The sequence below is a fragment of the Tachyglossus aculeatus genome, chromosome 19, assembly GCF_015852505.1.
Source record: "Tachyglossus aculeatus isolate mTacAcu1 chromosome 19, mTacAcu1.pri, whole genome shotgun sequence".
Taxonomy (NCBI): Eukaryota; Metazoa; Chordata; class Mammalia; order Monotremata; family Tachyglossidae; genus Tachyglossus; species Tachyglossus aculeatus.
In genome coordinates, this window is record NC_052084.1 from 8,614,327 (window position 1) to 8,632,364 (window position 18,038).

At 47.5% G+C, this 18,038-nt stretch overlaps 1 protein-coding gene across 1 annotated transcript; it reads right to left on the minus strand.

Moving 5' to 3' along the window:
* Positions 1-868: 868 nt before the first annotated feature.
* On the minus strand, positions 869-17,677 carry LOC119940831 (mitochondrial amidoxime reducing component 2-like). The gene is made up of 7 exons (XM_038761180.1): positions 17,323-17,677; positions 13,453-13,626; positions 10,948-11,110; positions 9,024-9,164; positions 4,720-4,781; positions 4,561-4,632; positions 869-1,675 (listed from the first exon to the last, which is right to left on the minus strand). The coding sequence occupies exons 1-7, from the start codon at positions 17,634-17,636 to the stop codon at positions 1,552-1,554; spliced, it is 1,050 nt and encodes a 349-aa protein (XP_038617108.1). The 5' UTR covers positions 17,637-17,677; the 3' UTR covers positions 869-1,551.
* Positions 17,678-18,038: the final 361 nt, after the last annotated feature.

Genomic DNA, 18,038 nt, shown 5'->3' on the forward strand with positions numbered 1-18,038 from the left:
TGTGAAACATGGTGTTACCAGATTGCTGAAACTATACTGTGACATGGAAAAATCCTAACCATGAAACAAATTTAAGATATGTTCCCTTAATTTTGCTTCACGTTTAGGATTTTTCCACATCACAATATAGGAACAAATGCCCGAATTCTCCTATCTCTCCCCTAAGGGGCAATGGCAGAGCAAAACAAAATCTGCATTCTTTCAAAGGCTTAATGATTTCTCCCCAGTCCTGTAAGCTTCCTTTGCCCAACAATGATTGCAGACATGGAGTTTGCACATTCAGTGGCCTCAGTTATATTTAAAGTTATAATAATTGTGGTGCACTTGTGCACCAAGCACAAGATAATCACATCCCATATGGGTCTCAGAGTCTAAGTAGGCCGAAGAACAGAGCTAAAAAGCTTATGGAGTCACTTCTTCGTTGCCCAAGTACAATACCTGTGTTGACTGACTGAAAAAATATTCATCGTGATCCAAATCCCCACTCATCCCTAGCCCTTCCTCACAATAGCCCAGAAGAGAGATAACATCGCCAGGTTAATGGTGGCTAATGCTGTAGTCCCCATCTACATAGGTTTTTTAAAGCATAGGAAACCTGGAAATACTTTGCTAGCTGCTGTGAGCTGAATGAATCACTACGGGGTCTGGTTCTTCAACTTCCAAAGCTGCCTGGCTACAGATAGGGAATAATGGCTACAGAGTTTCACTTCAGCTAATTCGAATGCAGGGAACAGAAACTGTCGGTTCCCCAAGTTGCTTTTAATTATCTTCGGGTGTGTCGAAGCACTTATCCTGGCAAAGGGATCTCTCTGGTGAAACTGTCACTAATGGTTGCAACACAACAGGGCAGAAAGAGAGCAAAGGTTAATAGTGGGCCCATGCTAAAAAAACGTTAGTCAGTATTCGTCCATGGCCCTGGCTTTCCCTAACTATGAGCCACTACAGCCTCAGACCTTACTTCATCAGTTAAAGCAGTGAGCCATGGGGCCCGGCGCTGTGTGTGTCATGCTTCTGAGGAAAATCTCACTAAAGATAGGTTCTGGGGTTACTAAAAGACTGGCTGGGGAAAGGGAGAGAATAAGATAGAAGCTGGTGTGGAGGGGGAAGAAAGTGGAGCAGGGACAGGCAGAGAGGCAAGGGCTGGGGATGGGGTAAGTGGGGTTGTAGTTAGCAGTGAGAATGAGACAGAGAGAGATATGGGAGGGAAGGACAGAAACCACGAACCTCAGGGGGATAAGTGAAACAAGTGGGCTTAAGGGGGAGTGGACTCCAATCAATAATAACTGTGATATGTGCTAAATGATTATTATATGCCAAGCACTGTACTAAATGCTGGGAGATGCCAGCAGACAACAGAAATGGAAACTATTTTTGCCACTCCTCAAATAAAATCCGGGAAAGTTCCTCCTCCTGAGGTCTAAGAAAAAGCAAGACACAGAAATTGGAAAACAAAACAATACACAAATACTATTTCATAGTTCTGTGAGCTGGGGGCAAGTTTTTCTCATCAGATTTATCCCAGGGCTCTTTCCATACTACATTTTCCAATGCTTACACTAACACGTATACAGGGTCTCCGACTTTCAGGCTTCCGATTTTTTCCACTGAAAAATACACCCCAAAGAGTGGGGATGACTTGTATATGTGCCTCTCAGAGGGATCACACAGGCGGTAGCTGCAAGAAGCAAGAAATCATGATTAGTAGTAGTAGTAGCAGCATCTACTGAAAACCTACTTGATAAAGCACATTGCACTAGGTGTTTGGGAAATTCAGAATAAAGAAGTAACACATTCCCTGCCCACAAGGGAAGATTCTAGTAGGGTGGACTAGCATAAAAAATCTCACAGGGGCGTTCAAAATAAATAATTGAACTCGAAGAAGAGCAAGAGCACTGTCACTGTGAGGAGAAGAGGGTGACAAAACACTAGATTAGATTCCAACTCTGAATATATTAAAATAGTGGCATATGGCATCATATAATAATAATAATAATAATAATAATAATGGCATTTATTAAGCGCTTACTACGTGCAAAGCACTAGGCAAATGTTCATGGCCATTCTTCCATAACAATAATATTAGCATTTATTAAGCCCTAAGTGCCAATCATTCTGCTAGACACAAGATAATCAGAGCATCATGGGGTTCACAGTCTTAGAGAGAGGGAGAGCTGGAACTTAATCTTCATTTTACAGATGAGGAAACTGAGGCACAGAGAAGTTAAGCTACTTGACCAAGTAGCAGTTAAGTGGCAGAGCCAGGATGAGAACCTGGGTCTCTTGACTTCCTTTCCCATGTTCTTTCCACGAGGCCATGCTGTCTTCATCCTAGATGACGTTACTGATGGTGAAAATTCCAAGTAATGCCCACCAGAACAGGAACAGCATGGATGGACTGAGTCAAACAGCAAGGGAACACTCCGAGAGAGGACTCACTCCGAGAGATGGACGAATGAGCCACATAATGAAGCTAGTGAAAAAGCCAGTGTGGTATTGGGATATATTAACTGAAGTGGGACCCAAGCAGGAAAGAAAATATAGATCAGGCTCTCATCAGTTCTGGGTCGAATTTTGGATCTGAATTTGTAAAAAGGATGTTAGATACAGAGAAAAATCAAAACGGATGAAAAGATTAGAAGGCCAACTTCCTAAGAAAAGGTTAAAGGAATTGGGTTGCTTAGCCTGGCTCTGCCATATGTCTGTTTTGTGACCTTGGGCAAGTCCCTTTGCTTCTCTGGGCCTCAGTTCCCTTATCTGTAAAATGGCATTGAAGGGTGTGAGCCCTATGTTGGACAGGGACTGTGTCCAACTTGACTGCCTTGTATCTACCCCAGCGCTTGGAACACTGCTTGGCACAAAATAAGTGCTTAACAAGTACCATAATTATTACTATTAAAGGACGCTGGGAGTGACAATACCTAGATTCAATGACATGAAGGGTTTTTACAACAATTCCACCGCTCCCAATGATGCTTGGACAAAAACAAATGAGTTTAAATTGCTGTTGGGAAGATTTCAGTTGGACAAATGGAAGAGCTTCTTAACTGTTAAACTGAGAAAAATAAAAACTTCACAGGCTACCAGGGAAAGTTGTAGTCTTCAGAGAGTGACCCACTTGCTCTGAATAGTTTAGTATCTCATCTGCTTGAAGACAGGGGGCTGCCCCAATTGACTTCTCAAGGTCCTTTCCAGCTCTTTGATTCTATAGCTGTGTACTTAAAACCCATGACATGTACCATAACACTCCTTAACGCTTCTGCAGCACAAGCGATTCTCTTGGTTCCCTAAATGAAAAACCTTGAAAAATCCACACCAAGTGGTATTGGGAAGGAAGCAGCTCTGGATTTAAGCATGAGATCTGTGGTTGAACTTGGCAAAATAGGATTGATTCAAGAAGTGGAAAGAGCAAGGTTCTCTGCCACTGACCAGCTGTGTGACTCTGGGCAAGTCAGTTAGCCTCTCTGGGGCTGTTTCCTCATCTATAAATTGTGGATGAAATACCCACTCTCCCCATCTCTTACACTGGGAGCCCTGGGTTGGACAGGGACTGGGTCTGATCTGATTATCCATATCTAACCCCAGCGTTCAGCACCCAGTAAACATTTAATAAAGACCTTCCCCGTTATCACTATTATTACTTGCACATGTGGCTGCACCTGTTAAAGAGCTGAACTTATTACTCTCCCAGGCTCGGCGATGGGAGACCGACTTTGTGCAGTCAGAAGTCATAATCGGAAGATTAAGCCTCCTGCACCTCTGGTGTTTGTTTCCTTATTTCCAGAACCAGCGGCCCACCACGCAGAAGATTTTCATCGATATAATCAGTTTACAGTGGCTCTGCCAAACTGGACATTCCTTGAAGGCAGTGAGTGCTCTATGCTGGGCGGTGGGACGGGGTCAGCCTCCTCAAACCACCAGGGTAATGATAATAATAATAATAATAATAATAATAATAATAATACTTAAAAGTCTCCTCAGCCAGGCTCTGGGGGTTGGGAGGAGGGGGTCAAGAGGGGGTGAGTTCACTCTGCTGGGGGCTGGGCTCCCAGGCCAGATGAGAGTTGGGGGAACAGACCTTGTCTGAGTGAAGCAAAAGCGTGACTGGTGATTCCTCTTGCTCCCGCACTACCAAGGTTTTGCAGAGGGAATCACCCCTGTACTGCAAGGCCTTAGTACTCACTGATGCCTCTCCTAATGAGAAGCAGCACCGTCTAGCCGAAAAAGCACGGGCCTGGGTGTTAGAGGACCTGACTTCTAATCCCGGCTCCACCACTTCTCTCCTGTGTGACTCTGGGCATGTCACTTAATTTCTCTGTGCCTCAGGTACCTCATCTGTAAAATGCCTATGAAATCCTCTACCCTTCAACTTAGACTGTGAGCCCCACGTGGGACAGGGACTGTGCCCAGCCTGATTATCTTGTATCTACCCCAGGGCTTAGTATGGTATCTGGCACAAAGTAGGTGCTTAACAATGGTCACACACACACACACACACAAAAAAACCCCCCAAAAAACCCCAATCCACCATATATAGGCCTCTTCACCATGTTAACTAACTACCTCTTCAAGGTTTCCAGTGGCTCCTTCCTGCTAATGATGCCAGTGTCTGGGTCCACAGTAGTTAAAATACATCTGCAACAGAACAAACACGGTGTGAGAAAATGGTCTTTTTCCATATACCGGGATCAGCTCCAAGCGTCCCATTTCCCTGCCTTTTACCTGGGGCAGGACATGACCTTGCTCATTTCCACGCTGCCAATGATGAGCTCATCCCAGGAGTCCTAGGAGAAATAAGGAAGTCCTCGTTTGAATTAAGATATTCGTGGGCTCTGCCACCTCGTTCATTTGGGTGGAGTCGATGCAACCCCCTCATCTGAGGGACAGAGACTGCGTCTAATTCCCGCCTGTGTATTCTCTCCCAGTACTTAGTACAGTGCTCTGCACACAGTAAGCGCTTAATAAATACTGTTGCTACTACTGTTGCTAATACTGGGTTTGGTCATTCCCAACCCAGACAAGTTGCCAGGAGCAGCCTGGTCTAGGTCAGGGTGGTCCTGCCACTGTACACCGGCACCGTGTGATGAGCAGGAGTGGAAGTGGGGACGGAGCCCCACTCCTCACTGACCCTGGCGGAAGACAACATCACCCCACGCCAATCAAAGCTTCGGCACGAGCGAGGACGAGAAGGAGGAAAGCAGAAGCAGTGTGGTCTACTGGAAAGAGCACAGGCCTGGGAGTTGCAGGATCTGGGTTCAAATCCCAGCTCTATCAGTTTGTTTTCTGTGTGTCCTTGGGCAGGTTGCTTAACATCTCTGTGCCTGCTTCCTCATCTGCAAAATGGCGATTAAATCCTACTTTCTTTTACCTAGACTGTGAGCCTCTTAGGAGCCGGGACTGTGTCGATTCTGATTACCTCGTATCTACTCCAGCACTTACAACAGTGCTTGGCACATAGTGAATGCTTAACAAATATCATAATTATTATTAATTGTTAGTTATGACAATCCCTGCTCTCAAGAAGCTTAGATTCTACATGGGGGAGGCAAACACTACCCTTCCCTCCCTCCTTCCTAGCTTTATCCCAGGTTATAGCCAACTGCAACATGCCGCGGGACACCCTCTGTGTTGGATATTCTAACAAAACATCCTACATTCATTTCACCACAGGAGGGTAACAAAGTCACTGAAAATGCTTTCCTGTGAGCCACGGGGCTATAAGCCAACTGCAGAACTTGATCAACCAATCAATCAATGGTATCTACTGAGTGCTTACAACGTGCAGAGCACTGTACTAAGCGCTCGATGTCATAACTCTGTCGAATTTCCTTCTCAGACATGACAGAACATCTCCAAATTTCAAAGTGACAAATTTCTGCGGGGTCTGGAAATTCCAAGCTCAGGATGCCACCACAATGATTTCCTCAGAGGAGTTACAATAACAGTAATAAAATAATAATAATTATTATTATTATGGTACTTGTTAAGTGCTTACTATGTGCCCAGCCCTGTTCTAAGCACTGGGGTAGATACAAGTTAATCAGGTTGGACCCAGTCCCTGGCCCACATGGGGCTCACATGCTTACGGATAAGGGAACTGAGGCCCAGAGAAGTTAAGTGACTTGCCCAAGGTCACACAGCAGCCATGTAGCGGAACCGGGACTAGAACACAGGTCCTTCTGACTCCAGGTACATGCTCTAGCCACTGAGCTACCCTGCTTCTACTTTCCTCCTCAATTTATACCTCAGCTGTGGCATATGCTGGTCTGTGAGAGTTTGAGTTGACTTTCTGCACAGCCCCAAATGCCGGGTTCTTCCCACTGCCTCCGTCTTGCTGGTACCAACGAGCTCAGGCCTTCCCAAGGAAGGGGAGCACATGCCCTCTCTGGTGCCAGCCAAGGGAAACAACTCCTGGATTCCCGTATCGGCTGAAACCTGTGGCTGGAGACTCACTCTACACTCACAGGCAGTGACTAACAGTGATTCTCTGGGACTCAGGATGAGCAAAGGCTTGGGGGGAAAGTGAACGGGAGACAACAAGAGGTCAGCAAGACGGAGTAGCGGAGAGCTGTTCCCTGCCTCCTCTCATCCACCCTGGTCATGTCCATCGGTAGGGCTCTGTGGCTCAGATCTGGGCCAGAGAGCAGCTCAGCTAATCAATCAATCAATGGTATTTATCGAGTGCTTACTCAGTGCAGAGCACTGTTCTAAGTGCTTGGGAGACTACCTGATGGAAGGCTGGCAACTCTTCCCCTACCTCTCCCCAAATGCCAAACTTCACATCCTGCCTTCTGGTGGGCAGAGAGGCAGGCTCATTGGCTGATATTTGTGAATAAATTATATATATATATATATATATATATATATATATATATACTTCTAGGGTCTGGAAATAAGGCTATCTTTGGGGAAGTCAGTCAGCCCCTCTGATCCACCATGGACCTTACACACCCAGAGACTCACTCGAATGCCAGGAGCTGAGGAAAGTCCGCCTCTCCTCCCTGCTCCGGAGTAATGGGACCGTTTTTATTCTTGAGCATCTGTATGACAGTAACCCCAAAATGTAAGATTTCTTCAGCCAAGAAAGATGGAGGCTGAGAGGAGACATGATGGAGATTCACAAAACCATGACAGGCCGGGCTGGGTCTGAAATTTGGCTATTATCTCGTAACTACCCCAGTGCTTAGCACATAGTAACCACTTAGAAAGTATGAAGACTAATCCTTGATCCTCAGGGCAAATCCTGGGCTGTCTGGGCAAGGATCTTTTCTCCTCATGCTTGCTTCTCTAGACTCTCAGAAAGGGCAAAACACACACACACACAAACACTTATCTGCTGTGTGACCTTGGGCAAATCACTTCACTTCTCTGTGCTTCAGTTCCCTCATCTGCAAAATGGGGATTTAAAACCTGCTGTCCCTCCTACTTAGACTGTGAGCCCCATGAGGGATCTTGTATCTACTCCAGCGCTTAGTACAGTGCTTGACACATAGTAAGTACTTAACAAATACAACAATCCTTCTATTTCTTCTTCTTACTATTGAATCTCTTGCTTCCCCAGAACTAGGAAGCCCAAGAGTTAGGCTTCCTACAGTAGAGCTATTTCTCCCTAGCTGCTGAGCAGTGCTATTTTTGATTACTAGCTTGAACATTAAATATTGATATGTATTAGCATTTTACATTAATATTAAATGGGACCATCACTAATTGAAAGCTCCAGTTTTCCGCAATGGCGCTGTGTGGGGAAATTAATGCTACCAGGAGACCTTTAATGACTGCGCTTCCTGGCTAAAACTGGAATAAATTGGCAGAATGAACAAAATGTTACTGGAGGGCTTTTTAATTTAAAATGGCGTGGGGGCTTCTTAGAAAGATAAAAATCACCTTCTGCCAACCAAAGAATAAACAGTTCCATGACTTCAGAGATTCTGCAGGATTCTGTAAACAACCCCATCCTGTACGGGAAAACAAAGCTAAAACTACAGTGGGACCATTTACATGGACTTGAAATTATTTAGAATTTGGTTATTTTTTAAAAAAGGACTAATCCATATTATCTCAGAATGAGTCCTTATGGGGCTCGCCACAGGCTAAGTCTATTTTTTTATTTAGCAGCTGAGTTTTCACAGTCAAAAACAGCACCAGCCAGAAAATCTAGGCTCCAGGTCTCTCCTCTCAGGAATGACTCCATGCTTAGCTCACACTTTCAATTACAACTCACCCCTGGGTTGCAATTGAGAAAGGAAGATTCCATCTCCAATGTTTTTTGGAAAACAAGCTGATGGGCCCGGGCTTTTAGGGAAAATCTCGGACTTCCTAGTCTAGAACAGCTGCTCACTTGTCAGGTTCAGCATTCACAGGAGCAAGTATTAAGCCCCCAAACTAGTTTTTCCATTCACCTACAGATAATATCACAGGGCCACCCACAAGGTATGTGGTGTGGAGGTATATTATCTAGTTAATCCTGCAAAACAACAGTACCCTTTTAATTTAAAGGAAAAAACAATGACCCAGATAAACACAGACAGTTTTGTTCAAGTTCAAAGGGAAATCTTACAACTTTGTTGTAAACCCGCCCTGGGACCTTTCTCCCTGCATTACTATTCCCACTGAATCTACTATTTTATGAAGTCCTTTCCAATTTCAACTTTCAAGAGAGATAAGGCAAGGAGGGTGTCCTTAGGTTTTGCAGAGAGTCCTCCCTCAATTCATCTGGTTATGTCGTATCTACCCCAATGGTCAATACGGTCCTTAGCACATAAGCTTTGCTTAACAAATACCATTATTATTATTATTATCATTACTACTACTACTACTTCCAAAATAACAGCAAAATTAGGAAATGTTCATCTGATGATATGATGATATATCCTTCACTTGGTCCGCTGTCAGAATACATCATGCTTTTATGCTCTAGAACCATGCTTAGCTTCCTGGGGATGCTGAATATTATTATTGCTGAGTCTCAGGAAACAAGACTCCTGCAGAAACCATTCCGGGTCAGAGCAGTTGAAGATGCTGCTTACCTCCTCAAAGGCGCTGCAACCTGTCACCACAATGCTGGGCCTGAAGTTGCTCACTGACACCCTCTTCTCAAGCCTGCTGTTGAGATCGGCCAACGATGCCTCAGAGAGGACATTGATGGGGCTGCAGTCTGGATAGGCCACCTGGACCGAGTCATGAAACGGCCACGGGGCAGAATTGAGAGGTTAATGGTTAGAGGTTAGTTGTATATATCTGTAATTTATTTATATTCATGTCCATCTCCCCCTCTAGACCGTGAGCTCATTGTGGGCAGGGATTTGTCTGTTTGTTGCTATACTGTAGTCTCCAAAGTGCTTAGTACAGTGCTTTGCACACAGCAAGCGGTCAATATGATTGGATGAATGAATGGTCACCAAAGCCGGATTCAGTGGAGTGTAATACTGGACCGGCAACAAGTTTTGCTCCTTGTACCATCTCCTCCACCCCATCCCCGCTAACCGTTGTCAGAACGGCTCCAGGATAAACTTGGAGAACATGGATCTGGGACCACCAAATCCCTAGCGCGGATCCAGGGAGGACACGGAAACCACCCTAGTGCTCCATTTACGATTCTGGTTACCATACCCTATGGGACAGGAACCGTGACTACATTCACCTATATTGTACTCAGTCGGTACCGTGTCTCATGCTTCTGTTGTACTTTCCCAAGCGCTAAGTACAGTACTCAGTCAATACCATCATCACCATCACTTGGAACTCCTTGGGGCTTGGCTTCAGCCGAGGAAAAGGTGCAAGAGACAGAATAGATGGGATGGTGAGGAGGGGGAAAGAGGGAAACCCTGCTGCCCACCGCTGTCCCTCACCTCGTCCACCTCCTTGTCTGTGTTTCTCCTTCCAGTATCCTTTAGCCTCTGTCTGGATCTCTCTTCTCTCCCTCCCCCAAATTTAAAAGTGGCCTCTGAAGCCGCCTAGGCCTTGGGGAAAGAGCACAAGCCTGGGTGTCAGGAGACCTGAGTTTTAATCACAGGTCTGCCACTTGACTACTGCAGGACCTTGGGCAAGTCAATGCATTCTCAGTGCCTCAGGAAATGGGATTTAAATGCCCGTTCTCTCTCCTCCTCTCAGACTCTGAGCCCCATGTGGGTCAGAGATTGAATCTGACATGATAATCTCATATCCATCCCAGTGCTTAGCACAGTGCTTGGTATATATTCAGTGCTTAACAATTACCACGATTATTATTACTATTGCCTGATTCTGCATCCCTTTACTTATTGATGATACCCTCTGAAAATCCCACTCCAATTTACACTGAGAAATTTTGTTTCCAGTTTTTTTTTTTAATTAAAAAGGTGGTCTCTGAGGTGGAAGACATTTGGAAGCAATGGGGGAAGCAGCATGACCTAGTGGATAGAATATGGGTCTGGGAGCCACAGGGCCTGGGTTCTAATTCCAGCTATGCCACTGGTCTGCTCTGTGACCTTGGTCAAGTGACTTAACTTCTCTGTGCCTCAGTTTCCTCATCTGTAAAATGGGGATTCAGCACCCGTTCTACCTCTTGGATTGTGAGTCCCATGTAGGAGAGGGACTTTGTCTGAACAAATTAACTTGTATTAAAAAAAAGAGAAAAAAGCGAGAAGGGAGATTCTGGAGTGGGGCTGCTTTTGCAATTTAGAATTCCCTCTCACGGATGAGGAAAAGAGGATTCTGCGATCATATTTCTGTCAGAATCAAACATCGCTTAGTGGCTGCCCCTAACCAAGAAATTAATGCAGAAGGAAACGTAACGATGGGAGAGAAGTATCCACTTTATCATGACTCTCCTCCCCCCAGCGCTTGCTCACCTCCAAGTGACCTTCCTCCAGAGTCCCTTGGATTTGAGAGAACCAATAAAACTGCAAAAATTATTTCTGAATAAGAAAGCCTCCGGATAATCATTCTGCACCGGAGCAGAGATGTTCTCACCTGGTAATCGGTGACAAGTTCGGCCACAACGTCTTTAGACCGCCTGGGCAGCATATGAGGCTCGAACTGTACCAGCCGGTACCCATCTTCGCCCAGGTAGCCTGAGATCCACTGAGCTACTTCGGGTCCACAGTCCCTGCCCTGGATGTCTGAGCTAAACACCCTGGTGTGGGGGAAAGGCACAAGAGAATATAGAGGTGAGATGGAGTCAAACCATTTGGTTCTGGTGGTTTCAACTTCAAATATGTCTTCCCTAAAGCTTCTCATGTACATCTATCGAAAGGAGCCAGAAAATACCAGTGGTAGTCGTAGCAAGGGAATTTACTGAGCATCCACAGGGTGTAATGTACCAATCAATCAATAAAGCAACCAAGGGTACTTATTGAGTGTTTACTGCATGGAGAGCACCGTACTATGTATTTGGGAGAGAACAAATCAACAGGATTGGTAGACATGATCCCTGCCCTCAAGAGGCTTACTATCTATTGGCTGGGGAGAAGGGGAATACAGATGTAAAAATACATTATAGACAGGAAAAACAATAGAGTTTAAAGATCGGTTCATAAGTGCTTGTGGAAGTGCTTAGTGGGTACAGATTCAAGTGCATAAGCAAAGCAGAGGAGAGGGAGAATAGGGTGGGAAGATGAGAGGTTAGTCAGGGGAGTATTCTTGGAAGAGGTATGATTTTAGTACGGTTTTAAAGATGGGGAGAGTGGTAGTCCGTCACTCTTGGGAAAGTACAACAGAAGCATGAAATGTGATTCCTGCCCACAAGGAGCTTATAATCCAATGGGGGAAGACGGGCTTGAAAATGCAATAATAGTGATATTTGTTAAAGCACTTACTGTGTGCCAAGCATCAACTAAGCACTGGGATAGATAGAAGATAATCAGGTCGGACATAGTCCCTGTCCCACATGGGGCTCAGAGGAGGAAGTACAGATACTGAATCTCGATTTTACAGATGAGGAAACTGAGGCACCAAGTCACCAAGCAGGCAAATGGCAGAGAACTCAGGTCCTTTTGCTACCAGACCGGTGTTTTTTCTGCTAGGCCATGATGGATAATTAGAATAAATAGACTAGGCAATTGTTCACACTTAAACCCATGAGTGAAACTAAAATAATGCAAGACTCGGAGGGCAACAATACGTTTGTCCTCCTGACTTCCGGCCACGCCCTTTCATTCATTCATTCAATCGTATTTATCGAGCGCTTACTGTGTGCAGAGCACTGTACTAAGCTCTTGTGTGGCCTCTATCTGCTCCAGTGGCAAAAGAATAAGTTGCAGCCTATGTAAATACATAGAAGAGGGTCTATTTGATGCCATGAAGCCATCTGGCCTCTCCTCTAGGCCCCGAGAGCTCCCGAAGGATCAAGCACAGACTCGTGCTTTGAGTCGCTAGGATAACTGCCTCGATTATCGGCTTTGTCTCAGGCTGGCCCTCCCCCCACCATCAATGCATTTTCCACTAGACAAGAAGTTGTGGGGGGAATCACATAAGCAAAGGTGGGTGAGGAGGCAAGTGAAGATGGAAGAGGACAGGGAACAGGTGCAAGACAAAAAAAAAAAGGCAAAATGACTTACTTGTATGTGGGAGTCAAGGTAAAACTGAAGGGGCCAGAACTTGACTCCGGTAGAACAAAAATGGCCAGAATGGCCGTCCCAGAATGAAAATCATTTCACCGTGGTGGTGACAGGATGGTCTGCACTGTGTCGTTGCTCCAGCCCATTTGGAGGGGGGGTCCCCAGACATTACCCCAGTCCCAGGTCAGGCGGGACACAGTTCCTGTCCTACATGGGGCTCAAAGTCAAGGTAGGAGGGAGAACAGGTACTGAATCCCCATTTTACAGATGAGGAAGCTGAGGCCCAGAGAAGATTACATGTCGATGCCTACTTCAAGGTAGGAATCACTAACAGCGACTGCATGCTGGTGGTGAGGGAGGCAGAAGGGAGTAGAGTTGCAGCTGTCAGGCTGATAGTTAAATCACCTTCAGGGCACACACATCCACCCCAACTTCAGGAGTGCTGTTACACAGGCCTGAATAGCCTACGGACGTGCCTTTGTCACAGGGTGGCCCATAAATCCAAGAGTTTGGCCCAAGGTGGCCATATTCTCCGTCCCAGCATGCCTGAAAAGGTGATCCTCAGAGATTTTATACACTTCTGCTCTTCCCCAGCCAGGTGGGGCGGGGGGGGGGGGGGGGGGAAACACACTATTTGTACACTTCCTCAGGGTCTCAGATTCTGGTGCTTTTCTAGGAGGAAAACGAGGAATAGGGGGACTGCTACTGAGATAGGAGAGGGTGTCCTGATGAGATCTCCCTCCCTCACCAGTCCCACGATTATCCTTTACTCCCAGGCTCCTCCCAACTAACTCTTTCTCCAAGTGTTCTCTTCACACTTTAGCAACGATGGGCTTGGTTTTACACCGGGATTCAGGAAAAGCAATTCAGGAAGATGAGACAGCCTAAACCCAGGCATTGGGCACCCCTCCCCGATTACCTGCAGTCGAGAACGGTGTTGGTTGCAGGCAGTTTGGTCGGCAGGGATAGGTCCTTCCTCCCTGGAGCATGGAGGACCAAGTGGTCATTCTCACACGTGATGGAGATCAGCACTAGGCGAGGCTCCTGTCGGGCTGTGACCATGTGCCCATCTTCCTTGACCACGAGCCAGAACCTGCATAATCAATCAATCGTTTTTATTGAGCGCTTACTGTGTACAGAGCATTGCATTAGCACTTTACTACGCACTGGGGAGAGTACCATACAGTAAAATTTGTAGGCATGTTTTCTGCCCATGAGGGGCTTACAGTCTGGAGGGGAAAAAAAGAACCAAGAAGGGTTAAACCCAGCAGGGCAGGCTCGAGCATTCAGTGTCGTCAGGCAAAGCTGCTCTTGGCAGCTGAGATGGTGGCGGGAGGGGGCTTAAAGAGTGGCAGCAGAGGCCTCGTCGGCATGATTTTTCCTTAAAGGCTCCCTCCCCAAACTGAGCCCAGGAGATTTCGGTTCCGGAACCCGATACTACTTGAGCTGGTAATAATAATAATAATAATAATAATAATAATAATGGCATTTATTAAGCACTTACTATGTGCAAAGCACTGTTCTAAGCGCTGGGGAATTTACAAGGTGATCAGGCTGTCCCACGTGGGGCTCCCAGTCTTAATCCCCATTTTACAGAGGAGGTAACTGAGGCCCAGAGAAGTGAAGTGACTTGCCCAAAGTCACACAGCTGACCAGTGGCAGAGCCGGGATTTGAACCGATGACCTCTGACTTCAAAGCCCGAGCTCTTTCCGCTGAGACACGCAGGAACTGCATGTGTCACCAGTGGTTCCACTTTTTATATCTACCTCAGAATCCTGGGGCCCACGAAAGCATCGGATAATTAGGTCCGGAGGTGAGCCGGGCTTAGGCTTGTACTGCGCTTTCAGCTTGGCACACTTCTTGGTGTGTCGGGTCATGACAGCCTTAAATATCCATCTAAACAAACGGGACGATCCTCTCATCCTTTCCGCTTTCCCAATGAGCCTCGGGGCGAGTTTTTGTTGAAACATGGGGCCCTGGTTGAATGGCGAGTGGGAGTTTGGAAACTATCATCAGAAAGTCGGTCCACCACTTGTTCCCCTGCAGAGCTGCGGGGATTCCTGCTTATTCAAGGCTTTACTGTCAGATAATGCAATTCACACGATGCCTGCAGATTCCAGTACTTGGCATTATTCTGTACTTGATACTATTTCTACTCCTAAGATTCCATGTTCATGAGCCCACTGTTGGGTAGGGACTGTCTCTATATGTTGCCAATTTGTACTTCCCAAGCGCTTAGTACAGTGCTCTGCACATAGTAAGCGCTCAATAAATATGATTGATGATGATGATGATGATCTCATGGTTCATCTTTCAGCTGGCAGCACACCACTGCTTCAATCATTTCACAATGCCCATTATTATCACCCAACTTCCTCCATCAAGTATCAAAGCTAGGCCGTGGGATTAGAACGGGGGCTGGAGAAATTGAAACCCACCACCTGTGAGTTAATCAATCGTCTATGGTTTCTGAAAAGCAGCGTGGCCTAGTGAAAAGAGCATGGGTCTGAGAGTCGGTGGAACTGCAATCCCCTTTTACAGATGAGGAAACTGAGGTTCGGAGAGGTTAAGTGACTTGTCCGAGGTCACCCAGCAGGCCAGTGTTGGAGCTGGGAGTGGGGCCCTGATATCCCGGCTCCCGGGGCCTTGGGAGTCGGAGGTCATGGGTTCTAATCCCGGCTCTGCCCCCTTGTCAGCTGTGTGACTTTGGGCAAGTCACTTAACTTCTCTGTACCTCAGTTCCCTCATCTGTACAATGGGGATTAAGACTGTGAGCCCTACGTGGGACAACCCGATCACCTTGTATCCTCCCCAGCGCTTAGAACTGTGCTTTGCACATAGTAAGCGCTTAACAAATGCCATTATTATTATTATTATTATTTTTCCACTAGGCCACGCAGGAGCGGGGATAGAGAAGCAGCGTGGTTTAGTGGAAAGGGTACGGGTTTGGGAATCGGAGGACTCGGCCCCTCCACTTGTCTGCTGTGTGACCTTGGGCAATGAGTTATCTCATCGGGAAAATGGGGATGAACACTGTGAGCCCCACGTGGGACCTGATTACTTTGTGTCTCCCCCCCAGGCGCTTAGAACAGGGCTTGGCCCATAGTAAGCGCTTAACAAATACCATCATCATCACTATTATACTGATTATTATATATCATCATCATCAATATTATTTGTACTTTCCAAGCGCTTAGTACAGTGTTCTGCACACAGTAAGCGCTCAATAAATACGATTGATTGATTGATTATAATAAGAGAAGCAGCGTGACTTATTGGAAAGAGCCCAGGCTTTGGAGTCAGAGGTCATGGGTTCTAATGCCGCCTCTGCCACTTTCATTCATTCAATCGTATTTATTGAGCACTTACTGTGTGCAGAGCACTGTAATAATAACGTTGGCATTTGTTAAGCGCTTACTATGTGCGAAGCACTGTTCTAAGCGCTGGGGGGGGGGGTTACAAAGTGATCAGGTTGCCCCCCATGGGGCTCACAGTCTTCATCCCCATTTTACAGATGAGGGAACTGAGGCTCAGAGAAGTTAATCAATTGTATTTATTGAGCGCTTACTGTGTGCAGAGCACTGTACTAAGCACTGGGAAGTACAAGTTGGCAACATATAAGTTAAGTGATTTGCCCAAGTTAACACAGCAGACATGTGGCGGAGCCGGAATTCGAACCCATGACCTCTGACTCCAAAGCCCGGGCTCTTTCCACTGAGCCACGCTGCTTCTTGGGAAGTACACTTGTCAGCTGTGTGACCTTGGGCAAGTGACTCAACTCCTCTGGGCCTCCGTTCCCTCAGTTGTATAAACGGGGATGAAGACTGCGAGACCCACGTGGGTTTCCTTGTATCTACCCCAGCGCTTAGAGCGGTGCTTTTAGACTGTGAGCCCACTGTTGGGTAGGGACTGTCTCTATATGTTGCCAACTTCAATCAATCGTATTTATTGGGCGCTTACTGTGTGCAGAGCACTGTACTGAGCGCTTGGGAAGTCCAAGTTGGCAACATAGAGAGACAGTCCCTACCCAACAGTGGGCTCACAGTCTAAAAGGGGGAGACGGAGAACAAAACCAAACATGCTAACAAAATAAAATAAATAGAATAGATATGTACAAGTAAAATAAATAGAGTAATAAATACGTACAAACATATATACATATATACAGGTGCTGTGGGGAAGGGAAGGAGAAGCAGCGTGGCTCAGTGGAAAGAGCACGGGCTTTGGAGTCGGAGGTCCTGGGTTCAAATCCAGCTCCACCAACTGTCAGCTGTGTGACTTTGGGCAAGTCACTTACCTTCTCTGTGCCTCAGTTACCTCATCTGTAAAATGGGGATTAAACCTGTGAGCCCCCGTGGGACAACCAGATCACCTTGTAACCTCCCCAGTGCTTAGAACAGCGCTTTGCACATAGTAAGCGCTTAATAAATGCCATTATTATTATGGGGGGATGGAGAGGGGGACGAGGGGGAGCTTGTATCATCATCATCAATCGTATTTATTGAGGGCTTACTGTGTGCAGAGCCCTGTACTAAGCGCTTGGGAAGTCCAAGTTGGCAACATATAGAGACAGCCCCTACCCAACAGTGGGCTCACAGTCTAAAAGCTTGTACTTCCCAAGCGCTTAGTCCAGTGCTCTGCGCACAGTAAGCGCTCAATAAATACGATTGATTGATTGATTGCTTGACCCATTGTAAGCGCTTAACAAATGCCATCATGATTATTATTATTTTGAGTACTACTACTGCAGGTGGGTCGGGCGGGGGTGTCCGCCGGTCGGGGCGGTACCTGTCCCGGAGGGGTCCGGCCCGGAGCCCCAGCTCGGTGCACTGGGCCTCGGGCACCGCCACCCCCTTGCAGGACTTGATGGGGTAGATCCACAGCTCCGACACCGCGCCCACCTGCCGCCGGCAACGCCGGGACCGCCGGCCCCGCCAGCCCCGGCCGCCCAGCCTCGACGACCCCACCGCCCCCAGGGCCCCCAGCGCCCCCAGGGCCACCGCCACCGCCCCCAGCGCCGCCAGGAGCAGCCAGGGGGGCCGGGCCGGAGCCCACGGGGCCAGCCGGGACGGGAGGGGCCAGGGCCAGCCCCAGACGCCCATCGCACCGCGCAGCACCGCCCAGCACCGCGCAACTCCCGACCCGACTCCGGCTCCGGGTCTCCCAACCACGGACGCGGGGGGCGTGGCCTGGAGGGGGCGTGGCCTGGAGGGGGCGTGGCCGACCGCTGGCCAATCACAGCTCTCCCAGCCCGGGGTGGGAGGGGAGCGGCGACTAGCCCAAACTCCCGATCCGACTCCGGGTCTCCCTCCCACCGACGCGGGGGGGGGGGCGTGGCCCACCGCTGGCCAATCACAGCTCTCCAAGCCCGGGTTGGGGAGGGGGGAGCAGCGACTAGCCCTAACTCCCGATCCGACTCCGGCTCTCCCTCCCACCGACGCGGGGGGGCGTGGCCTAAAGGGGGCGTGGCCCACAGATGGCCAATCACAGCTCTCCGAGCCGGG